Here is a 27266-nt window from a genome sequence, read left to right as displayed (position 1 = left end):
GCTCTATTTTCCCACAAGAGTTAAGAAAAACATTGTAGATTTGCTCTGTACTTTTCTATCCCAAGTTATTTTGGAGATGTGTGCTGTGTCTTTTTTAAGATAAATGTGACCCACCCATGGAGATCACATTTGTAAAATTTACTTTTACCTCTTAATAAAGTCAGCTATTGGGTTTTCACAGACTGAGCTCTCCTATGCAGCTTTATTGCCTCATAAAGTAAATAAGGTGTTCTGTTAATGATCAATCATCATAACCTAATGTCAATATAATTGCTTATAATAGAAACGTTGACACATAACATAATCCACAATAATAACTATTTGTGGTGCAGGTAATCACTCCATAAATTGACCTATCACACTGCTGTGCTTCAAGACCCACGTCTGACCCAGCCAATCATACTGAGCAGTGGGAGGCCGGAGGTTGAGACTGCTAGCTACTGTATGAAGTGGGCTAGACTGCAGGTAGTTAGCCTCGGCCTAATCTAATGATGCATACTTCCTCCTGTTTATGGCAGCCGGGGATGAGGGAGCGCTAGCCTGTGCTTGTCTGCTGCTGAGAATGCCCATTAACGCTCTTTTCCCCCTCAGGTGATGACCACCTGAGCTATCAAAGACAAGTGTGTCTGTAACACCCCCCTCCCCCTCCTTCCCTTCTCAACACACTCCATCCCCACCCCACCTTTGCTCCGACCTTCACCCAGACACATTCTCACTCACCTCATGTGATATCTAAACCGTGCAGATAGTTTTGGTTTTATTTGTCAGGTATTTGTCTGTGAGATTTCTGATTGTCCACTGGGAATACAACTGCATAGTGTCATACCGGAAAACTTCCTTTGGCCAGACTTTCTTTCCTTTAAACAGAGCTAACCTATGGAATGTGTTGCCTACTGTATTGTCTTTACATAGAAAATGGTTGTTTACTGATATATTAATTCTCTGAATGTCGAGTACAGTGCCTTTAAAGGCCCTTCCAGGGACATGCATTGGAAATTTGTAGCTATACATGCTGTGATGCATTGTTTTGGGTCTTGTTGTACAATTCTCTATGTATACTGTAACTGTCCCTATCAAATAAACATTGAAATGAAAATGAAATGAAAAAAACACCTAGGCCCCAAGTACAGGATTGTACTGAGCAGCTCTTGGTCAATTTTGACACAGTTTGAGTCTTAAGTAATGGCTTAAGTTTACCCAGTACAAACAAATTGGTTAAACCCAGTGTTAGGGTTTATATTACTGTAGGGTTTGTTTAACCAAACTATGGTTATCTAGACCCCTTTGTTAGATGCAAAAAACTCAACCTTTAGCATACAACTGTCAAAAATGTATATTGTTGTGCAAAATGGTTTTTATGATGCTCAAGACAGCAAAGAAGACACATATTATTTACAATCATTAACAAATACTTGTAAGTTGTAAGTAGATTATAACTAGTTGCATTATTAAAATAGTCCAATAGAAATGTTAATAAGATTAAATAATAAATACGATTAACACTAGGTCAAAACAACCCATAGTCCTGGGTGGTTTTCTATGGGCATTTTGTGAAATTAACTTGTATTGTGTGGATGCGTTCGACTCAAACTTGTCCAGTTTTGACCCAACTATTTTAAGTGTGTAGAGTCTTGTTTTTCATCTTTATCTCCATTGGAGCAACGTGGATTGAATGTCTAGCTGAAGGGCATGTCATCATTTACTAATGATTGAGGGGAAAGCATTCCCCATTCATTTTCTTAACCCAGATTTCCCCAGACCATCTGTCACATCCTCTGCAACCAAAGGCGAAAGAGTTTAACACAGAAATTTGGGAGCATATGTCAAGCCTATGTATAATTACCTTGCTCAAGGTTTGTTTAATAGGAGTTGTTATCAGTAGATTTTGCAAAGTCACTAAATATAACTGGGCTAATACAAAGGCTATGCTGCGGGCCTAATGAGCAATAATGCACTGACTTTGTGACTTTATATGTCTCTTCTGTACCTATCCATCCCTATAACTCTCTAGCAGCCCACCTTCCTTTGTCCAGGACATTTCAAAACTTCCTGACAGTGTTCCTTAACCCATAATAGATGTGTGTATCTTCCCCTGTCTGGGATGCCTGATTCACTGTCCCTGAAACACAGCACCACCTAATCTTGAAGAGCAGATAAAGCTAATTAGGGGAAAGAGACATCAATCACTGCTCTAGGGCTTGTTATGTACAGTACATACCAAGATCTCAGTCACTGGGTGTGTTTGAAAGCTTGAGTCAGTCATACACACGTAGCTATTATTATGAGTTATGTTAGGAGGAACGTCTTAGACTTGAAGAATGAGAAAGCTTTATTGAATGTTTCCTTGACTATTTTGGGAGCAACTGTCTGTTATCATTTTCACCAAGCAAGTAGTAAGGGGCTAAAATTAGCGCAGCAATCCCAAAAATCGGTATCTTTTTTGAAATGACCTTCAACAGTATAACTCATCTTAGAGTCCAGAAAACTGGCAAGCAGCTCTGTTTGGATGAGCAACACGCATTAATACAGCTGTCACAGATACTCACACACCCTTTCCGAAGATTACAGCAGGTCTCTGAGGTTCACTGAACTCTAAGAAGGGGCAGAAGATTACCTTTTAGCTTGAAGGAGAGTTTATTCAAAAATAAATGAGCCTCAACTTCTTTGTTTTAAAATGATTTATACTTTAATCAGCTGAAATTTCTTTACAGTTAATGAGAATACGATGCAACCTTCTCTGTGTTTTTTTTAAGGCTGTTCTGTTGTATAAGCTGACTTGGAAGAAAGCCAGAACATTAGGCTGTATGACTGCATTCATCCTGTAGGTGGTAGTGTAACTCTTTCTATGTTACAACATATATTAGATGGAGTTTATTTGTGCAGGGCCTACAAGACATTGTGGTCACACATACACATAACAAGACAATAACTATTTTAAATCAGATATCAAACATGATCATTGCCTTTATGAGCTGCCATAAAAAAAATTGTGCATCAAACAGGAGTGTGTGATGAATGACTTGTATGTTGAGTTCACTGGTAAGGTGTGAACAGGTATGTAAATAGGCACGGATATTTACTGTAGGACATGCCCTGACAAGAGGGGATTATATACTTTAACAATTTCACTGAGGAACAATGTTCACTATGTATAAGCAAGAATTGGTGCATAATGCATCACACAAGTTTGTCAAGTAAATTATACAAATAGTATTCCTCTTATGAAATAAAAAGATTCACCAAACCACACTGGTGTTTTTTTAATGTTTTACTAAAATAATTTGCAAATTACAAATCTAGAATTAAAAATATGATACATCCATCCATAACATGTCTGATTACATGGATACAAAAATACATCATATAGAGTAATATAAAACACTTTGAAGACAAAACAAAAAACAGCAGCATAGGGTAAAATTAAAAGGGGGGGGGGGGTTGGAGGGAATGATCAAAACAATGGCAAATTGTTTAATTCGGAACTTATAATAAATATCATATCTTTTATGTTATTTTAATGAGCTTTGGAAAACTGTTTTGCATCGTTCTTTTGAGTCATGGAAATTAATGACATGTACAATAGCAATTCAAGTGAAACATGAAAATAATAGATAGATAATTTGACATTACAGGGTTTTCATGCAATTGCAGTGAAAACAGAAACTCACAAAACAGTTCCTTTGTGTGTATTCCACTACTCTTATAGCAATGTTTTAATATTAACTTCAACTGGATGCAAGAGTAACCTCTCAAACCAATCAAGACAGACAGTGGTATACTTTATGCCATTGTTAAATAGTGATATGAAAAGGTCCTTAGTGGCCACAGCACATCTCTAGCTGTTAGAGTGAGTTGGCTGTGATGAAGACGAAGATCTTGGCTTGGAAAGTGGTAAACGTCCCCTGCCTCCAAAGCTTCATCTCCACATTAATTGAGAAATCCTTTGGGCCCTCGACCTGACGATTTAAGTACACAGCCCCAGTGTAGGCATTCAGCTTCCGGGTGCTGAAGTAGTTTTCCTCATTTCCCTGTGTGATACTGACGATAACGTTGTCTCCCGAGTAGGCAGGGGAGGGTCCGATGCGGAAGATCTGAGCAGGGATGACGATGTTGGACTGGAAGCTGAGGTAGTAGTAGGTGATTCTCAGAGGAGAGTTTTGACATTCCAGGTAGTTAGGACAGCTTATCCGCTCACAGCGCCTACAAGAAGGCACACAGGAAAACCAAGGCAAGGTGAACCAACTTCATTTGTAAGCACTCCTCAACAAGGCAATTCAAAGGGCAATATTTATTGTCTTATAAAGATGATCCTAATCAAATGAAGTATCTCCAAAAAAAGAAAAACAACAGAATATACACTACAAGTATGTATTAAGCAGGTTCACTGACAGTTAAATTGATTGATGCCATCTGATGCTGATTTAAAAAATTGTCCTTTAAAAGTCCCATGTAAAGTGTCCATGTCTCTTAAGATTATAAAGCAGAATGAGGTGCTATTTCGATACAGTGAACAATTGAAAGCGATCAGTCCACGGAGAAATGCACACAACCTCGAATTCAGAAACGAGGTGTCAGCCTTCTGTACTTTGTGATGTCACAACTATACTATATATATAGATAGAAAGTGAAGCTACAGTGCCGCTACAGCCATTCCCCGGCTGAAATGAAGGTGAAGAGACGGCAAGAGTGCAGATGAAGATGACCCGTAAATGCTGAGCGATCAAAGCAGACTGGGCTTTTTCAGTAAGGGGGCTTGCAGAGATCAATTGATTGATGCCATTTAATGCTTATTTATAAGTTGTCCTACTCTACTTTAAATTTTATTTTTCTTCTCATTTAACTCCACTTCCTCTCTTTGTTTTTAAGGAGAAATGAGGATGCTTCATAGAATATACAGGTATCACAAAAACACAAAAGAATCTCAACCTCATGAAAGATCAGTGAGGCATCATACTGAACATTGATATTGGTTTTATGGATTTTATCACTTACGTGTCAGACACTTTGCGGTAGTTTGGTGGACAGTCAAGAGAAAGGCAGCGGTACCCTCCCTGGATGTTGTAGCATGTCTCAGCTAGAGAGCAGTTATGGGCCCCTGTGGTACACTCATCAATATCTAAAAAACACAGTTAATGCACAAGGGCTGGTTTATTGCCTTGAGAGGAAATGTGTTAGTCACATCACATTTGAACTTTGAGGAAAAGCCTCATAGCTAAAACATGTAAGACAAAAACTAGTCATTGCAGGGGAAAAACTGCTCAAGTAAAAAATTCTAATTAGCGAGACAAGGATTTTTAGGCCAATAAAGTTTTACAGCCTGTGTAATTACTGAGCCACTGTAAAAGTACCAATTATATTTATCTGAGCATAACCATTACAACACTCTATATAGAGTTAAATGGGTGCAAAGCCACGTTTAAAATCTATTTCAGAGCAGAACTCAATGATTTGTAATGTAGCAGCGAGTGCATAGATTATGTTTTCATTTTTAAAAGGGTTTTCACCTCTGCAAGAGCGTCCATTTGGAGACATAGTGTATCCATATTCAGGACAAGCACACTGGTAACTGCCAGGAACATTCACACACTTATAGGTACACAGATGGCCGATGCTCTGGGAGCACTCGTCGATGTCTGGATGACAAAGAGGAAACAAATCATGTGAAATTGATTCATAAACTTGTCCAAACATATGTTTGGGATAAATGTGGTATTTGCAATTTATAATAGAGTGTGCCCCACCTTCACAGGTGTGGCCATCTTCCCTGAGGTAGTAGCCCTTTCTACAGTAGCACTGGTAGGAACCATAGATGTTGGCACACTCCTGACTGCATGGGCTGGCCAAACACTCATTGACATCTGGAGATTAGACGTTAGAGCTCATTACTGTCAAAATGTACCCGATCAAAGGATTTTCAATGTTTTTATCCAAACATTTAAACACAATGTTGTTATTAAGCCAATTATGTTTTTACGCGTTTGTGCTTTAAGGCATGGCATGACATACAGTGTAATACTAACACCCCTCACTGCCATCCCTCTTCAGCAATATGCTGTACAGTGGCCAGCTTTATTATGAGCTCAGTCTAGGAATCTGCGCTGTTCATGTACACACACAAGCCTGGCACACCAACAGAACACATACACACACAGGCATATTTGCACATGCAGATTCAAAAAAACATACGAACACGTGCACCAACATGTACACATGGATGCACACACTCCCTCACACCCAGGCAGGCAGACGTTAATACACACACCTTCACAGTTCTTGCCATCGCCGGATAAGCGGAAGCCAGAGGTACACGAACATTCATAAGAGCCTGGGGTGTTCTCACAGGTCTGGGCACACAGGCGGCCGGGGTAGCGCCAGCACTCATTTACATCTGAGAGGAAGAAGCAGTGTCATCGTACCTCTTTAAATGTGTATTGCAATTGTGTGTTTGCACCCGTGTGTGCAGTGCACACGTGCAACCAAGCATGAGTGGGTTTGTTTCCCTGCACGACCGCGTATAGGTGTGCTTGCCTGTGCGTGTTTGAGTGCATGTCAATGAGAGTGTGATGTTAGGGGGACCAGCTGCCTGCTGATAGTCTAAACACTTGAGCAGAGTCCATTATTATGAGAGTCACAACACGGTGAATCAAAAACAGCAGCAGGGGCAGAACAGAGTCCTCTGCAGCAGGAGACGTGATCAGCCCAGTGGCTACTGCAGGAGCCAGCAGCAGAGCCTGGGAAACAGCAGCAGCTCTCCCACCGCAGAATAATAAACAGGAGCAGCAGAGTAGGCAGACAAAGAAGAGGGGTGGCTGTACAGTAGTGTGAAAGTGATGAAGAGTGAAAGGCATGGAAGAAGAGAAGTATTGGGCAGGAAATCGAGAGACAGCGGAGTTAATGTATACAGATTTTTTTTTTTTGTCAGACATGTATGTGCAGTTTGCAGCATGTGTACTTCTTCTGCAGGATGCATGATGTCCAACATACCTACACACATTCTTCTGAATGAGTCATACTGATAGCCTGTCTGGCATTCACAACGATAGGAACCAGGCAGATTGTGGCACAGCTGGCCCTCTCCACATCGATGCAGACTAATCTGACACTCGTCCACATCTAAAAGACACACATGAATGGTAAAGAGATGGAAAAATCCATCAAATGACATTCAGCTGCCATGAATGAATGAATGTTATTAGTTGTGATTACTTTTTTCACAATCTCATGAAAATAATATGATTTATATTTTGCTGCATAAGAAAAACGCAACAACAATATTGCCATTCTTTGTCTGCATATCAAACTATCAGATTACACGTTCTTCATGTGTGACAACTACAAATCATACCAATACATCTGGATCCATCAGGACTGGCATGATAGCCACGGCTGCATATTATCTTCCTCTGGCAAGTGTAGGATCCCACTGTGTTGATGCAGTTAAATCCCAGGCTACATGGCTGGGGCGAAGCACCACACTCATCAATGTCTGTTACAGAGAGAGAGAGACAGAGGGAGGGAGATGAAGTGGAAGAAAGACAGAAGACCCAAAGGCACAAAGGCAAGGCAACACTGTGATATCAAAGCAAACATCACAAAGTCACATTCCCTCGGATAACTTTGTTGTGTGTGTGTCTGACATTTTCTCGATTTTCTCATTTCTCAGAGCATTTCTTTTACACTCCTTTCACAGGGGCGTCGGCTGTCTCGACATGCCCTAGTTCCTGCCCCTGGGGGCTAATTCCACAGCATCAGTTTGTACTGGAGGACAGAGGATTGGCTTTTATCCACCCCTTTGCAGCCCCTAACAGCAACCTGTCTGATCTCCTGTCTGTGTGGCATTTAACCCCTCTGTCACTGAAGCCGTGAGGATTCACCTGCACAGCATACAACCATGTACTAGGATTCACCAGTGGATACATTCTGTGCTTGGCCTGGTTCACTCACTTGAATTTCATTTTAACGCCAAACAAACACTTCATCAGTTTATTTCCTCGATTAGGATCGTTAAAACAAAAAAGGATGTATAATTGAATGAAACCTGAGTACATTTATACCCCCCCCAAGACTATAGATAACTGCAAACTTTGTTGTAATGGATATTAGCATCTCAGTAATAAATTTATTTCCCTTACCTATACAGTTGCCCAGTGCGTCCTGGTTAAAGCCAACAGGACATCGAGGTTTGGGGTTGCACCTGAATGAGCCCTCAGTATTCACACACTCAAAGTCAAGCCCACAGTTATGGCTCTGTTGCACACACTCATTGATATCTGAGAAAGAAGATGAAAAAATGAGTTAATGAGGACTAAATAAGTGATTCATTGCAAAATAAAGCACATACCGTATCAGCATTATTTTTTTCAGCCTAATAATCCACTACAAGATATATATTATGCCATATTTTACCACTGGATGGCACTGTGGTTAAATGGTAGATTGTACAGGTGCTGACTTTTACTGCTGTCCATCTATCATTACCATTTCCCTGTCAGTTCTTTAGAAGTTAATCAAAAGTAAAATAATTGAATTACAACTCAGGAATCAAAGCTATACTGCTAATCACTCGTGTTACAACCAAAATGGCCTGAATGACAGTTTATTATTTCAGCCTGATGTATTAATCTGGCTGAAATAACAATGAGTCAAACCAGGAGAAGTCACAAGAAGTAGTCCTTTTGTGCAGTGTATGAATGAACATTGCAGCATATTCCCCCAGAGTCCTCTAACATGTGTCTACTGAGGGATTTACCTCCCGTCAATCAGCCTTCCACATCTGTTGCCTTAGTATGAACTAAAGCAGAGGGATATCACAATCTCAAAGGAACACAAAGTGCATGCTGTGTGTGTGTGTGTGTGTGTGTGTGTGTGTGTGTGTGTGTGTGTGTGTGTTCGCGTGCATGCACGTGCATAATGCATGAGCATCTTATATTTTCAGACTTGCAGGAGTGTACCACTGTAATTGCCGTATAGAAGCCTAAACCAGCTCTGGAAAGCAGGCCTGCTGATATAGGGGAGGTCTCTAAACAACAGATAGTGATTGAGCACCTTGCTCCTGTCACAAGCCTGGCAGTGTTGGCAGGATCTGAGTGAGCCAGATACTGACAGAGACAGAGAAAAGCCAGGAAGCAGGATAAATGTGTGAGATTGGAGTGACCTCCTGTGAAAATGTGAACCGTTGGCTGTTTTTTCCACTGTTTTCACAACCTTTTTTTTTTTTTACAGAAGTTGGGCACAGTCAGTAGTGGTAGCATATATGCTAGTATAATGTTGTTTCCAGAATAGGCTTGTCTGAAATGCCATAAAGATACTATGCATTTGCAGGGAGTCTTTTTATGAATAGAAAAGCATTTTACGATTTAAAATGGTTTGGTTTTTATCCATGCTAATGGCATGGCTCTATGCACGTCTGTTGTTTGTTTGGGTGTTCCACAACTTCCATCCAGATTAAAATATCTCAACTCACTTCTCAACTATTAGAATGGATTGCTATGAAATTGCATGGATTGGTGACCCCCTGACTTCTTCTTACATGATCTTGTTTGCCTCTATTTCCAAAACTTTTATGAAGTAAATATGACTGCATAGTTTAGAATATTGGTGATCCAGGGATCTAACAAACGTGATGACAGGGCTGTACCAAAATCCATCGATTGATAAAACAAAAAAAATGCCTATTTTCATAGATTCATGATTGATATGTTTTGGCCCTAATCCTTCCAGCACGATTTGTATAATGTAAACAGGAAGTGGTGTAATGTTACCATGAATCACTGAGTTACCTGTAGGCCACACCCGAGCTGCTTTTTCACCTAACAGTGAGTAAATTTTGGCTGCACAATAGAAATGCATGCTGCATTAGCTGTTAGAATTTCATATCTCATAGTAAAAAAAAGTATAAATGGTGTTGATGAATAAATGAATTAATTGGTAACAAATTTCACAATTAATTCATGATCTTAACCTAGTCATTCTATTTAGTGAATCGAGAAGGACACAATTCAGTCTCTCTGCGTGGTGCCTTTGCTTCAAGAGGCAAAATAAGGGTTTCATTACAGTCTCTTAGGAAGACATGAATAGGAATAGGTAGTGCAGCAGCACAAAGGTGTTTTTTTCACACTACACTGTATGACAAAGGGCTGGCAGCTGCTTGGAGACTTATCCTGCAACATACTAATGTACTTTCTTGTTAAATGCTCATTTTGCCTGATTGAACATTCTTCAAGTTCACAAGGACTGCAAATTAGCTGAGTCTAGCAAACAGCACATGTAAAAGTCATCTCATGGGTTCCCTCTTCATGAACACTGTTGCTGCTTTATGAATGAGACCTCTGCACAGGCTCAATTTATGGTGCATGGAAATAATGAGACATTGGGAGGTTTACTATTGCATCTTGAAATTGGGTGCCAGCCAAGACAAGCCAGGCTGCTCTTCACACTATACTGAGAGTTAACAGCAAGCAAATCCTATAGAAAGATCTCTGCAGAGTAACATTTCGTATTATTCTCTTGTGTCTGTGTGCTCAAATAAAGAAAAAAAACCTCACTCTCAAGGGTGGAAAAAATGATTGTTTTCCTGAACAATGTGCTTTCCGTACATTGTGAGCATGCATAATACAAATGCTCTCCTGCTGGTAATAACAACATATTTACTGCGAGTGGAAGGCAATGCTTTGATGCAGAAAAGGTGTGCTGTACCTTCGCAAACGTCATTGTTGATCTGGTATCCTGGGGGACAGGTGATCGGTCTCTGACAGATGTAACTCCCTGCAGTATTCACACAGCGCTCAATCGGCTGGCAGGCACTCGTGGACAAACACTCATTTATGTCTAAAAAAAGAATAAAAGACAAATGTGTGAGAGTAAAGAAAATTAACAAATAATGAAAAGTGCACAGTAGAAGACGCTGGCTCAATAGACAAAGCGGATAAAGACATGCACAAAAATATTGAGTTGTGGTCTGTATGTTGTAGATTAAAGAGGCAGGTCTGACCCTCCTCTGGGAGAGAAATTCGGTGCAAGGCCACTGGGTACAACATCCACACGATGGGAAATTTGTCACCATATTGGGCTACTTTCTGTGTCACTGCAACCGTTTGTGGCTGTTAAGCAGGAGACAGACCCCTGCTACAGCTTAACATAAAGATATATCCCGAGGGAGACAGCTTAGACACAGTAGCTGATCAACCTCACGATAAAACACACATTCTGAGTGGTAATAAAGGGTACACATGGGATGCAGTTGGTAAGATATATCGTGATAATGCATGGATAGTCAGGATGATCCCTCTGGTAGGGGAGGCTGTATCTCTTCAGCACATCTAGAGCAGAGGCGCTGATTAGAGTAAAAAGACAAATCAGTGGCAGGCAGTCCTGCTTAGAAACTCTCCTCTACTAAAACCAAACTCCTTTGGCAGAAAAAGACAATTGAAATGAGGGCTGAAATTGCGAGACACTTTTCACTTCTGTAATTACACAAATGTGTATGTAAGAAAAATGTTTTCAGCATTATCAAAAAGGCAATGGACAATGGACAATGGACACCAAGAACCATGTGCATACACACACACACGCAAACACACACATACAAACATGGAATGGCATACACACAAAAACATTTGCACATTTACACACGCAGCACCTTGCATACTTTATTTGCACACACTATATGCAGATTATTATATTATTATATTATGATCGGAGTATTTTATTGTATTGCCTGGTTTTTCTCTCCTTTTAGTACAATTTTAATGCCTTTCTAGTTTTATAGCTATTATCGTTGTAATGTGGAGGAGCCAGAACCAAATAATTTTACTCACTGATACTTGTAAAAAAAAGGAAACTTGAAACTTTTAGTTCCTTACCCTCACAGGAGCGTCCATCAGCCATTAGAGAGAACCCTAGTAAACAGGAGCATTGTGGCCTTCCGCCCACTGAGGTGCAGTGTTGCTCACATGGGCTGTTTCCTGAAAATAATACTGTGTAGTGAGGTCAAGTGAAATGGACTACTTCACACAACAGTATTTAAGGTGAAACAGAGGAGAGCTTTGTGGCTGTGGGTGGGAGACAACATTATTTACTGTATTGCTGTTTGCTCATTTCCTTTTTCCAGTTTGATTCCTGACCAGGTCATATTGTATATCCTACTTTGTCCCCACAGTGTGGTCCACCCTCTCCACCCTGGTGTCATAGAAACCAAACAAGACAAACAAAATGTGGCCCTGCAACCGTGCACACTAGAGATTTTAATATATAGAGAGAGAATGAGTGGCCGATGCTGAAAACAAACTAACCTTTGATACCATATCACCGCTTGTGTTTGACATTTGCAGCACAATTACATTTCATGGAAAGGGTAAGTTTGACATAATAACATGTCAATCTATAGCAGCCTGTGCTGGCTTCTGCTCTAAACCTTTTCCACTGCATTGAGATGCGTGTTCCAGGCCCCCATTAAGATGTAAGAATGAATCAATGTACTCATAGTGTTCTGTCTGGCCTGCAGCCCTCTCTACTCTCAATAACGGGATAGTTTCGATTTTTTGAAATGGGTTTGAGTTACTTATCCATAGTCTGTGTTTTACGGTAGATAATGGTCAGCACGGCCCCAGTTTGAATAAGCAGAGAGAAGTCCCGACACGGAAGCTACACAATGTACTGCTGTTGATTGGCAGCAGTTAAACATATTTATTCGCCACTCCATTGACAAAAACAGTAACTTTAATTTTAAGAACAAGGCTGTTGCTGATCGTCCACTGCCTCAATAATATAGTTTGTCTATCAGTTTTGTTAGTACCTAACCCTTTTAAAAGTCCCACAATAACACAAACAAATTAAACATCTTCTGTGAGTTAAAGTTGCTGTTTTTTTCAATGCATAAACCTAAACAGGGCTGTCCGACGGCAAGGTGGTGAAAGTGGTAAAAATGTCCCGACTGCCATTGACTGTAAAACACTGACTATACACTGTCTAAGTACCTCATACAACCCCACTTCACTTCATCATCCTTTTAGGTATGTTTGTTTCTAACCTTCACATGGGTTGAGTGGGACAGGGGGATGGGTGGGGGGCGGAAGCGGTGAAGTAGGCTCCACTGCCACTCTATTATCCTCCTTCAGTCTGTTCTCCTCGTCCAACGTCTCTGCAGGAACATGAATAATCCCACCACAGGAGCAATGAATTACACTGTAATCAAGAATTCCACCTCTCAATCTACAGCAGTCTTAGTTAGAGGCTTAAACCTTGTGTAATTCCTACGTCTTCATTCAACAATATGAGGCCAGTAGCTACGGATGAAATAGCAGTGAAGGTGAGACAGGAAAAAACATTGCCTGCAGACAAACAAACATTTGGTTTTATTAGTGAGCCCCATCTTCACTGTAATTTGCAGAGAGCTCTGACATTAGTATCCTGTTGAGACAGGCTTGTGTTAGTGTTGATTAAAGTCTGGCACACTGCAGACAGCTTTACCTAAAAATGCTTCTACACTAGTTATCCAAGTGGACCATCAGTTTGTGCGAAGAATGATTTTCAAAATTTTCTTTAGTTGAATGGCTTTTTTGACAACAGCTGAGATGTGATTACTTGAGCATTGCTGTCAATCCAGGAATGGGATGTTGGTGTGTGATTAAAATAACTATTATTAGGCAGTATCAGGGCTGGCAGACAGGAAGGAACTCACAGAGGAAAATGATACACTGTGAATGTGTTGACAAATTACAACAAATGGGGTCTTCCTGGAAGAAACTTGGACTGTAAATCATGTTTTAAATGGCAGAGGGACGCTTTTCTGTGTTCTAACATAACTGAAAATGTCTACTAGCAATGTGTGACAAAATATGATTGGTGGTCTTCACTTTACCTTGTGCACAAGTGAAAGCGTCCTCTTGCAGGACGTATCCAGGGAAGCATTCACACAGGTAGGAGCCTGGTGTGTTGACACATCTGTGATGGCAGATGTTGCCCTCGTACATCAGGCACTCATCCATGTCCTCCACCTCAAGAGGACCCTCTGCTGCATTCTCCCCATCCCGCTCCTCACCAATGGAGAAAGCCTCTTTAGGGTACGAGCTGTCAGATACTACAGCACACGAAGAGAATGGCTCTTATTCTCACAGACGATAAAACTGTAGAATTTGAATAACTACATAAAGTGTTTCCCATTTTTTTTACATTTCGCAAAGGAAAACACCTTTAAAATATATTAACTACGGGAAAGACAAGATGGCCACAATGCTAAGAGTGTGTTTATTTCTACAGGGATAAATACACAGAACCAACCACTGTCACATTATCAAATTATTTATATCCTAAACGAGTTTGCAACACCTTCCTTGGATGAGCTCTGATTAATAACTTTATGTTACCGGAAGATGTCTTGCTGTATTTTTGATGTTTTGTATACAACGGTGTCTAATCCCAAATGAGATGGGCAAAATGTTTGTCATGAGGTAGAAATAAAAACGAGAAATAAACAATAAAAAACACTCTGACAAAAAGAACCTGATCACCCGTGACCAACAGGCCGATCACACAGGTCTTTCACCTTGTAGCCAAACCAAATCGGTACAAGAACACTACCAATAACAAAGTGGTTTAGTGAAAAGGGATTTAATGCAATGTCAGGCACACAGGCACTAGATCTCTTAGAATTACCTCGCCGGGGTGAACTGAGCTACTATACTTTGTTCTGGGAGGCCAATGAGGCGCGACATCCTTCAGCAGGGTTGAGGGATCTTACTACAGTACAATGCTTTCTTTTAAAGAAAATGGATAGTCTTTGATTTAAATCAGTACTTTTCCCTGACAGTGCACTGGTGTGTATTACGCGCCCCCACCCAACAACACCCCCTCCCTTGGCATGGAGCGTGCAATGCATTCACATTCTTTGGTGTGTGTGTATTTGTTTGGGCTAATATTTGTTGACAGTACCTTTTTCTGGTTGTGGAGTGGAGACTAGAGTGGGCCTCTCTCTGACAGAGTGCCAGCCATCTTGATTCCCAGCCCTGCTCTCCTCCCCCTCGCAGCAGGTTAGAAAGACATGTCTGCAGTGGTAACCCAGGTACTGGTGGGCTTGGCAGCGATGTCCCTCACGGCGGAACTGCAGCCCCAGAAAGCAGCAGTCACAGCACTCCTGCGGGCCACACAGTCAGTCTTTAGATATGTAGTCATGGATCCCGTAGCTTCTTTGAGTAGTTACTGTACATTTATTTTAAAAGCCCATAGGGGTCCATAATGCATGCAAGAGCTGCTAAAGGCAATGCTGGTCTGTCTATCTTTTTTGTATTTTTTAAATTTTGTACCAACAACACAGCCTGCAGATGATTACTGTTGGTGACTTTTCCTTTAGCGCCACCATGATGGTAATGTCATTTTGGTACTCATCTCAATATTGGATTGCCATGAAATTTGGTAGAGATATCTAGATGGACCCTTGGATCCTTTGACTTTCCTTTCGCACCACCATCAGGCTTTTGATGTTTTAAGTGAAATGTCTCAACCACCACTGGATGGATCACCATGAAATTTGGTACATACTGTACCGTACCTAACCTGATTTGTTCTGTCTATGTGCATAGATGGTTGAGGTTAGGCATTGACCTTGAATGATTGAGGTCAGGAAAGATAGCCCATTTGTCAGGGGACAGGATCTCAATGGATCGGGTTTCTAGTACAGTTCACTTAGTGCCATTCGTTTTATCATCGTTTTACCTTTTTAAAACTCACCACTGTGCACTGTACATAAATGTGAGGGGGCCCTCATTGTCTGTTAGGAGGGATAGGCACTGCCTTCTTTTTATTTACAAAGCCCTACTTGGAAAGCTGCCTCCTTACCTTATCTCCCTGTTGAATTTCAAGTCTGCCTGTCACAGTATCCGGTATAATCTGATTTTGGAAAACTGTCTTTTAGCTTTTTTGCCCCCTACAAATGGAATGCTATTCAAGAAGCTCTTAAATTAAAAATGTTTGTGCCTGTACATGAATTTAAAAGCTTACTAAATGAGATGGATGTAGCTCAGTGCTTTGGATTTAATTCTCATAACTTGTATTGTTATTTATTTTAGTTTTAGTTTTACCTCTGATTTTGCTGATTTTACTTTATGTAATTACTGATGTTATGTTCTGTTCTCTTATCAGGGCATTGCTGTAAAAGAGCCTTGTGCTCAGCCAATTTCCCTGAGTAAACAATGAAGGAAAAATGAATGAATTAACTTTTGCTCAAGTGCCATTGTCAGGTAATTATATAATGAGAACATCATTCTCACCTGTGCTTTGTTTTTAGAGCTCATTAGCAAATGTTAGCATGTTGGCACGCTAATCTGAGAAGGTGAACATTACTTGCTAAACATCGGCATGTTAGCATAGTCATAGTGAGAATATTAGCATGTTGATGTTAAGCATCTAGTGAAAAGCACCAGTAAAATGGCCTTAAAGAGCAGCTAGCGTGGTTGTGGACTGATGATGACGATGATTGATAGTTAGATGCATGAATTTGGGTTGACTCTCCCCTTGCACACAGTCTCTTACTCTGTTTCCATGTAGCTCTCAGCAAGATCACCACTTACGAGTGCATGGGGGCATAGCGAAACATAAACCTGAAGTAATGACCACTTTGAAGTCTTCTGCGGTTGTAGATGGCATGATATTACTAAATCTACAGGGGTCTTACAGAAAGGTGGTGAAAACCAATACTTAACATCTGTAATGCAGTCGATAATGGCCCCACACTGCTCAGGGGCCTCTGAGCAGGTGAGTAAGTATCCTTCAACACACAGGTCAAATGGCAAATGAGGGGCTTTGGGAATCCGGGCAGACGCGATAGTTACACAGTCGCTGTTACTTTACTCTCATAGACTGCTGTAATAGCCTTGTGTCTACCACTGCTACTGTTTTACCTCATCAAGTATCAGGCTGCGTTTCCACAATTTAAGAGAGACCAAACAAATGACATCTGACATTTCCAATTGCTGAGGTCCGCTTAGAAGAAAGTTAGGCTTTAGTACTGTGGGAATCTTCAGTTGTAACGGGCCCTAAATTATTTTGTCTAAATTAAATAAAGTAATTGAATAACAGGAAATTGGCACCACGCTAATGCTCAGAGGAAATATCTAGATTAAAGTTGCCCAAGCACTGCAGAGAGACTCTCACTGGCTACAGACTCATCTACACATGTTTTCAATTCTGCTGTGACTAATGCATTCATCAATTGCTAATTCATACTGAATTAGGCTTAATTTTAAATTTACAATGTCATTAAGTTTGACTGTGAACCCAGTGAACTGTGTTTGCTCTTTGTGTGTATGGGGGGTATCAGGTCACAGATGCTTGCCTTGTAGGAATCGATCCCACATTTATTGCTGGCATCCTCTTGACACAAATTTCCAGCTCTGGCTGCATTCATTCCAGCCAAACACCCACTTTCTCTCAAGGAACCGTGGCAGCACTGTTGTTGGGCAGTCCTGGCAGAGAAAAGCACAGGAGAAAAGACCGCTTGCAACTGTGGCGCAAGTGAGTGGGTTGACTGTTCTTCCCACGACTCCTAATTCAGAGACTGAATTGTGTTTTCAAGTTTCTCTACATTTTATTAGAAGTAGAGATTGAAATCTTAATTGTTGACGAGTCATAGCTCATTCTTTGGATCTTTGTATTGCCAAAATAATGTAATTAAATGTGATTTATCTTGTAAGAAAACACCCCATGATAACAAAAGAGGAAGATTTATTTGTCATTATGTCTTTTGCACATTTTAATAATTTCACCCAAATCTATCTTCAAGTTGAACTTGTTAACAATTCAAATGAAGTGGATAAACAGTGAACTACCTTTCCACAGAAGATTATTTAAAATATTTCACTCTGTGTTGTATTTAATTATAAGAATTAAGCTAAATGACAAGCGTAGGGGTTTAATAATGTCCTTACCAGCAGATAGAGTGCCTATCTTTTGTGGGTGGCTCCATGTTGTTGCAGTGACCATTAGCTGAAGCCCATTTTTCCCCTGTCACGCAGCAGGTCTTCAGCAGCTCCTTGGCAGACACTATAATGAAACATAAACACTCAGTTCCAGCTTTATCCCACTCAGTGCAGCCAGCGTTTCAGAGGAATGACATGAAATAATTGTTACAATATGAATTTAGCTAGAAAAGGATGGTTAACATTTACCATCATAGAATCCCATCAGTGAGATGCTGTAAAATCTGGTTACATGATATCTGACGTGCAATTCATCTGTCTGGACCCTTTCTTGCAGAAATAGACTTGTAAAGAGCTGTGACTACATGCTGAGAAAAGCAAGTACAATGTGTGTTTTTCTTTCTTAGACTATTTGACTCTGCTTTTTACTTTCATTGGCAGGGAGAAGTATGTAACCCAATGCTCTAGAAAATTACCTTCAGAGTGAAATTGTCTGTTTTTGTAACATCCTGGCTAATCAAAGCTGGAGCAGAATGAAAGACCAACACATTAGCACTTCATTTTAAACTGGGTCAGGGAAGAGACAGAGCAAAAACACATTATCCTGTTTACAGGAAAATGTATGTGTTCCTTCAATAACAGGGCAGCACATTCCAGCTTTGATTTGTGGCTTCTGCACTACTGTAGAGCCTCAACTCATGGCCTGTGTGTCAAAATATTTGACTCTCTGGATATCGACCAAACACAATATTTTTTTTTGGCATTAAGTATTTTAACTCTAACTTGCAGTAACTGATCCATCTCTGATTAGAAACAGATTTAACCTATTTTCTAATTTAAAGTAGAATGTTGAGTTAAATGAATAATTATGTTTTATGTGTTGACATTGCCCCCCACCAGATATATTATTATTCATTATCATATGTTTGGTGTTAGATTTGGAACATGAGTGTATGTACTAAATTTAATGTGAATCTTTCTTCCTGTCTTTCTGTTTTTTGATTTTCTCAACAACCGGTGAGTGTATTGCTGAGGACCCAAGGAAATGCAATGTCTAGAGTAGGGATGGGGAACCCATGCTCCTGGAGGGCCACTGTCCTGCATGTTTTAGGTTTCTCTCTGCTCTAACACACCTGAGTCTAACAAGTATTAAACCCCTGAGAAGCTTCAGTTGCTTGATAACGAGCAGAGCATTAGAATCAGGTGTGTTAGAGCAGAGAAAAACCTAAAACATGCAGGAAAGTACAGCTCTCTCTCCATTGCTCGCTACAGTACATTCAAGAACATTTTAATTCAGAATGTACACGTTTATCCCAGAAATAGCCTGAACCCAAATAGTTAGCCGTTAGCAAAATGATGCATACTGTATATTCTAGCATTGCTAAGGGATGCAACTATGTTGGGACAAATGCATTGCTCCAAGAAAGTGCAGTGTTGCGTATGAAGTTCTGATCAGGCACATATTGAATGGGCACTGCACTAGTTTCATCAAAACCAAAAATGTGAGCCTGCTAGTGGAGCTAGAGAAAAAGTCTGTGGAACACCGGCCCATCATGGGAACCATGAATGTCTGTTTTGACATTTGACAATCCATCATATATTTGCTGAGATAATTTAGTCTGGGTGAAAGACCAACTGATCAACAGACACTGACAAACCGATAAGCCATCCCTAGAGACACATTAGCGTAGCTAAAACGATATGAACAACCTTCTAAAAAGCTTTAATTCTCTAACTCATCTCATCCAACATAAACCTCAAATGATGGTGTAGGTCATGCAGAGGGGAGACCAAGCAAAAATCTTATTGCAATTCAAAATAAATGAAGCTTATCATTGACATCTAAGAGTCTGGTCAATCTGGCATTTCAACTTCCACATCACCTTTATTTTTGTTGAAATGCCTTGCCTCAGCTTTTACCTATATAAAATAAGACCAAGAAACAAATACTTAGAATAGAGCAAGTAACTGCTGCAGTGTGCATAATTCAAATGTTAAGAAAGGAGCAAATCTCAACCTTGAAAGGCACAATGACTCTTTGATACATACAGTAACTACAGTATCTGTGCCAGCTGTGCAGTTAAACAAGTCCCTTTGAACCTGAGAGAATGTATATTAAAAGACAGAGAGCATAATTATTCAACCTCCTTCTTTTGCCTCCTATTCATTTTCTCCAGGTGGAATCAGTTCACTCGTCAACAACAGTGCACAAATTGAATGTGGGATCTATAGGCTACACAGTTGAAATGCATACAGTTTATCACCATGTTTACAAAGGATTTTGTGGATGACATGACTTTGGAGGGAGACCGCGTTTCACCAAAAATCTCTACTGGGGCTAAAAAAAATAAATAATGAACTTCTTTAGCCCAGCTATATTGGAGTCTAACCAGGTCTCTTCCTGTCTCTTTGACAGACCTTCTAATTAAGACTGTATCACAACTTGCTCCATTCAACTGTGCAGTAATTAGCTAAGTTGATTTATAATCCTTGCACAATGGAGACCTACAATACACTTGAAAGATGGATGAGAAGCATCTCTCTGTTCCAGGTCTGTCATTATATATTTCCATAATACTCGCATTAACACCAGATGCTTAGCTCGTGTCCAAATCCAAAACTGGTGACATCACACCCTTTGAAAATATGGAGCTAGAATAACAACCAAAAAGGGGCAACTCTCAACATGTCTGGAGGTGTCATAAAGCAGTGCACTGCCACTAATCAAGGCTCATGTGTCTTTTCTTTTGTGGCCTTGTGGCAGTGATTTATAATACAGGTGGGCTGAAGAGAACACATGCCAAAGGTCCATGACACACAAACTCATGAGGTTGAACATGTCTGATGATTGATGCTGGAAGCCTAAAAACATGTCCCTGTTTGTGTGTGTGCAGGCTTGCGTTAAGCTTGAGAGGGAGGGAGTGACACAATGTTCTTCTCACCTTTAACACGAGTGCTCACACGGATATTGTGTCTTTTGAAACACATAACCACGAACAGGAACAGCTGGATGTGACATAACAGGGAGGCTATCACCATGACTTCATTGTCAAAACGGCCAATACAGGTTTCAATTATTGACAACTTATGTCTGAAAATCCCCAAGATTGTGAGGCAACATTCATGTGATCCATCTTTTTGTAGTTTCAATCAGGGTTAAGGTTAGTTAATGCAAGCCCTAAGGGCTTGCCTCAGTCTTTGATGGTTTCACACAGGAAGCTCCAATCCAATTACATCTCGTTGTGGTGAGATAACCTGAATTAAACGCTAAAATACTTCGCCAGGGCTTACTGCGACTTAAGCTTGTGTGTCCTAAGGATGCCACAACTGTCCTTGACACACCCAAGCATCCATGCACCCATGATGCAAAGTTCCTGCTCGGCAACATCAGCATTATATATTCTTTTTGTATATTAAATTGGTAAAGTGTATTCCGACGCACGCCTCTGACCAAATGTTCTCAACAGTCTTGTAATCTGAACATGTTTCCCTTTGCTTTATTTTGCCGTATATATTACAAAGTGTGTTCAAAAACCAGAACACAGGAAATTTGCTAATTTCATGCCAGAGGAAATCTACCCAAATCCTGATTTTGTACCTGATGGAAAATATAAAAATAACACAGAGGGGAATATTACCTAAAACACTGGTTTCACAAGCCCCATTGAAAGTAACTATTTTCTGCATAAGAAGACATGATATCAATGAAGCATAACTATTAATCTAAGATTTAATATGAATGGTTTACTGTAATCTTCATATTCATAGAAGAAACATCAGTGACTGCATTTATTGTAAGTCTAAAAACATCTGTATACAGCTGCCTGCATGTTAATGATAGCTGGATACAAGAGGCAGATCTGTTATTGGGTTACAATTTATCACCAATTGCTCTCTACTTATACAGTGGGTCTGTTTTATGAGTGGTTTCCTACATTTGGACCAGATGTTTTTTTTTTATTTATAAGCATGGGTGACATGCAGATCAGGCGGATGTTCAGCAAGGACATGTTGCGGATGAGAGATACGCCAAAATTCCTGGAAATGACCTGGAAGCCCCGCTAGATTAACCAGACTGAGCTATCTTCTTCAGACTGAGCTCCACAGTCGTGGCGCAGTAGGAATGAACTCTCACATGGCTAACCCTGGAATTCACCCTCCTTTTTATCCTGAGGAAAATTACATATCTGCTCAGCCCACTCCCATACAGCATACTGCGACAGTACAAGCACAGTTTTACCACCTCAAAGGCTTCAGTTTCATCAATTAATCCATGTCTAACATTCTTCTAGTTGCTCAATGTTATGGTTGGTGCTTGGTAGAGTTGGATGGGAAGTCACTGAATGTGTGGAGGTGTGCTTCAGATGAGGTTATTACTGGCAAGATTGGGAAGCCATCAGCCTCACAGGAGACGCGTAATCACACCGGCTCATGAGGGAGCAGTGAGTAGCGTCTGGCAATCAAGCCACAACAGTGGTCTCATTCATCACATGGGTATTATGCCGCTCGCAGGTACAACCCCCAAGAAATCCTATACCAGATCCAGCCCAGCATCAGAAAGCCTGAACAACCCCATCCCCCTTCTGAGCACACACTGGTTGGTTGGAAAGAGAGAGGGCAAATGAGCAGGAATTATTGACTGAAAGAAAAAAAAAGCATTTATCTTAGGCCATGTTCCACTGCAAAGGCAGCACATTGTGTTTAAACGAAAGTGGTTGTGTTCTTGTTATTCATGCTTTTTCTTTTCCTCTCCATATAACTTTGACATGCTCTGCTAATGGCATTGATAACAGGCATTATTCAAGGCCCTTATCAGCTGGGTTTTTCCTGCCTGTGTCTTAACATGTCACCGCTGCAGAAATCTTCCCTTTGTCCAATGACCTTCACCAGTGAGGCTGCACTGTGTCAAACCGAGTAGCCAGACCAGTTACTTCAACACATTCTCACTTGTCACATATGGAGACTTGGTCAGGACCCCTTGGCATCGCTTTTTTAACACTTTAACACTCTTCAACATGCAGAGTAGTCCAATGTACCTCAACACGTAATAACTGATGTGAATTCAAACCAAACTACTTGGTTAGGTTTTGGAAAATATTGTGATTTGAGTCAAAATAATCACGTTCCATCCTTCTTTGACTTTCAACTCAAACTCTCATCCATGAAGCTACAGTATAACTCACAACTGAATAGCTGGGCTTTATCCGAATGCACTTATGGACAGTGCGGAAAATCTCTCACAGCAAATATCTGTTACTTCCCTCAATGAATAAAGGAGTTTCCATATTAGCTAAATTTTACCCACATTTGACCTATATCTGTAGCCCTCCTTGACAAAATGTGCCATGGCAAACAGCAAAAAACTGTTTCTAACCTATATTCTCCAACTTTATGCTTGTAAATGAACTTGACAGGTACCTCTCTAGAGTTCACCTCACAGATGCATTAAGCATATACTATACATACCTATGGAGGCCAGGTGCTGAAAGGAAAGAAAAGTCCTGACAGGTCTCAACACAAATCATAGTGTTGTAAAGTAGGTTAACTACACCTTCAGATTGCGGTTTGCTGAACAAAACGCCAATAATACGAAAGAGTTCTCAGAATCCTGAACCAATTTCTTTGGTCGTTCAGTCACTGGAGGGGGGGAAGAATTGACAAGGCTAATAAATTTCCCTTCTTTATAATTTAGTTCACTTATTGCAGAGGAAAGTCTTATAACATAGTGAGACTACCCTGCACCATAAAGTAATGAAATTAGGTTTCCCTTTGAAGGAAGTTTATTAATCTATAAAATTTATGGACATGCATAAAATCACATTCATAAAAGCTGAAGCAACAAAAAATTGGATTATTAAAAGGCATTGTATGAGATTAAAGGTATAACATTTACACATTAAAATGTCTGAATGGACTATGACCTATATAACATATTTTGCTGAGTTGTGTTTTTAAATGATCTCAAATGTTTTCCGACAGTGTTCAAACTCTGTTACCGTTACATTCGGTCGCCTGTCAATGGCATCATACCCCTGTTGCCCCCCCTTTATCAACATTGTGGTTGTCTTGCTGTCAAAAATTGACTTTTTGTCTAGTTTTAAGCTACATTTTATAAGTTTGGGATCTTTGTCATTTGTAACTATATACTTTAACTGGATGAAGAATTTTAGTCTCATCAGAAATCTGAATCTTAGGTTATCAGATCAACAAGCTAAGCAAATGTAACCGCCAGCTTGGCTCACAGCCCATCCAGGGCGTTTTTTATAAAGTTAAACTGTTTTATTTACTTTTTTTTACGTGTGGTAAACGGTGGTGAAGATAACAACACCCTGGACGCACGCTACTTCACAAAATCACCAAATTGCGTCTTTTATTATTGTTTTGATGGAGAGACCCCTAGAGGCAGAAAATTGCATATTATGGGGCAGGGGTTGTATATCTGTAACCTAACATCATATTTTGGAATAAGACATGATATTTCCTATTGTAGTGTAACTCATCTTCTGGAAATCTTAGTAAGCATTTCATCATCTGCTTTCTCTCCTGCTACCTGCAGACTGGATTGTATGTCCTGAAGGGGGTGATCTGTTTGAGAACATGCTGATAATCACATGAAGGATACAGGCCGAAGGATGCAAAACCCCCGGAGCTCTCACCAGAGAAAAGTAGGGAGAGAAATTGCATATCAGGTGCTCTAAAAGGATTTATCATAGATATTAGAATCTTAATAATGTAAATATGGTTCCAGGCTTACAAACCTCTAGATCAGGGGTGGGCAATTCCGGTCCTGGAAGGCCATTGTCCTGCATGTTTTTAGGTTTCTCTTTCTCAGGTGTGTTAGAGCAGGGAGAAACCTAAAACACGCAGGACAGTGGCCCTCCAGGACCGGAATTGCCCACCCCTGCTCTAGAGAAATAAATATAGAATTCTCCAAACTTGAATGGACACAGGAAAACAGTGTTTCCATGAACAATTGTTTTTTCCTAGACCACTGCCGGCTTGAACAGAGTGATTATGAATTCCTGTTCAAAAGACGGGATGTGAGCGAAGGAAAAGCAAGATGTGTTCTGAAATAGTAATGGCTGAACATTGCCATTACTGGGCTATAAATCATCACTGTGATGTATTTTGATGTAGGCACAGTTTCAAATTGATTTTCAATTCAACTGCTTTCAATCAATTTATTCAAGTGGGAAACTGATTTACTAACTTTATTTAGTTAGGATACTGTTACTACTTAGGATACTGTCATCAAAGATTACTTAAAGGTCCCTTGTTGTAAAAAGAGAACTTTTCATGTCTTTTTGTTATGATAAAGTAGGCTGAGGTGCTATATAAATACTGTGAAAGTATCGAAACACAAATGCTAAAGACAGATGCGGAAAACCTGGAATTGCTGATCAATCAGAGCGGACTGGGCTCTTTTGGAAAGGAGGCTTAAAGAGACAAGCTTTAAAACTGAGTGTTTCAGACAGTGTGGATACAGCTTATTCAGACAGACAGTATGAGGAAAATAATGTGTTTTTGAACATAATAAAATACAGGTATGAGCCTGTAAATTAGCATAATACCTACATACCTTCAGTGTCTCCCTCCACATCCTGAGGCTGGTAGTTGTAGAGGGTTTGGGGTTGTCTTTGAGGCTGCTCTCCATCCTCCTTCATCCTGACTGGAGCTCTGCTGGTGGGACTAAACTGTATTGTGGGGTATGGAGTCTGTTCCTCTTCACGGAGCAGCTGCTCCACTTTTTCTCGTTCCTTTTGGTCACCAGAATGGGAGCCACCATGACTCCCAGTGTGACTGCCTTGTTTGTGATGGCCAAATTGCCTGGCCCCCTTGTTTGCACGGGCGGTGTATGCAGTGTCTTTTAACTTGTCTTGTGCCACTCTGTTTCTGCCACTGTTATGTCTAATGGTCCTTTCACCAATTTCCTGTTGTGGCCTGTGGTTCTCTGTGGTCACTCTCTGTGTGGTTGTTGTTGTTGTTGTTAGCAATGTTGATGCTTCGCTCTGAGTCTTGGTTGGATCCATGTTCGGTGTCTCCCTTAGCTCATGTCTCCTCTCATCATGAGAGCTGAAGGAATTGGAGCTTGCCTCTGGGTAAGCTGGTGGTGCTGTAGTAAATTCCAAGAGTTGGGCCAGATCTTGGATAGTGGAAGACGTTGGCCCTGCCAGTTTGTAGTCATAATCCCCCGTGCCAAAACTGGGTGGGACCAGCTTATACAGTGGTAAAGTGTTTCCCAGTGCCAGCTTGGAAAATGGTTCTACAGGACTCGTTTGTCTGTTGTCATGCCGGCTGCTAATGTCTCTCAAAGGGTTGTTGTTCTCAGTGGTCGTAACAGGCTTATTAGAACTACGGAGGTCGCAACCAGGGATAGGTGAACACATTAACCTTCCGCCATCATTTGGACAATGGCAAACCTGACACCCGTCCATCTGAAAGGAGTGTCCCGCCTCATACTTCTTATTTCCATGGGTACAGCCAATTCGCCCACATTGCGGACACCCATCTGCAGGTTGTGTAATATCAATGCAGTTGGGGGGGATTTCGGGGCATGGAATAAACTGGCAACTTATCTTCCCTCCTCCCTGGGGACATGAACATTCAGTGCTTCCAAAGTCCACAAAGTAAGATTCGCCTTCTGGGACTTTGCCTTTCCGGAAGCCAGCTTGGACACAGTCGTAGTACTGGTAACCCTCACAGGTGCAGCCCCTTTGTGTACAGGTGGGACAACAGGCATCCTTTGCTAAAACAGTTTCAATGCAGCTCTGCAGAACAGGGCAGTCCACTCCTATGCAGTCTTTCTGGCTAAGACAGGTGTCCATGCACAGAATCAGCCAACATAAAAAAAATGTTGCTTTCTGAATGTTCATTTTGCAAAAAAAAAAAAAAAAAAAGTACAAAAAAACTCCAGTCAGTTCTTCAAAGTCAGAGTCTCTTCAGGCTAGGTTTTACTCCAGATGAGAAAGAATTCTGTCTTTTAGCCTGTGAAGGTAAACAGTGGATAATGATATATTTACACTGCAAAACGTCTCTGGTATTCAGCTTGATTATAATCACAGTCCTAATATTTTCCGTTATTATCAAAAATACATTCACTTAATAACCTGTCTGCTTTAATTTGGCCACCAGCCAACTGTACATTTTTCCATGCTACTCTTTTGAAATTACAGGGAATGAAAGCTGTGCTTTGTATTTGATTGCACATGGAAATTTGGCCAACTGTAAGGTTGACTGAGAGAACTATTTACAAAACAAAAATTGTCAGTTGTTGAAAAAACAATGCTGAAATAACAAAACCTCCCTCCTATGAAAATATTTGCCATACAAAAACAGTGTGCTAATTGTGTTGAGAAC

The 27266-nt window shown here is 40.5% G+C and overlaps 1 protein-coding gene across 1 annotated transcript; it reads right to left on the bottom strand.

Moving 5' to 3' along the window:
• Positions 1–3470: 3470 nt before the first annotated feature.
• LOC310951150 (fibulin-2-like) lies at positions 3471–26782 on the bottom strand (the record flags this gene model as incomplete). The annotated part of the gene is made up of 16 exons (XM_083919269.1): positions 3471–4200; positions 4993–5116; positions 5505–5633; positions 5742–5858; positions 6263–6388; positions 6985–7113; positions 7346–7486; positions 8133–8270; positions 10696–10827; positions 11862–11963; positions 13028–13138; positions 13859–14077; positions 14929–15130; positions 17327–17456; positions 17919–18033; positions 25489–26782. The coding sequence occupies 16 exons, from the start codon at positions 26780–26782 to the stop codon at positions 3843–3845; spliced, it is 3567 nt and encodes a 1188-aa protein (XP_083775395.1). The 3' UTR covers positions 3471–3842.
• Positions 26783–27266: the final 484 nt, after the last annotated feature.

Source organism: Echiichthys vipera (assembly GCF_963691815.1).
Source record: "Echiichthys vipera genome assembly, chromosome: 9".
NCBI classification, from domain to species: Eukaryota; Metazoa; Chordata; class Actinopteri; order Perciformes; family Trachinidae; genus Echiichthys; species Echiichthys vipera.
The sequence above is the reverse complement of the archived record's forward strand: the minus strand, read 5'-3'. Positions and strand labels throughout refer to the sequence as shown.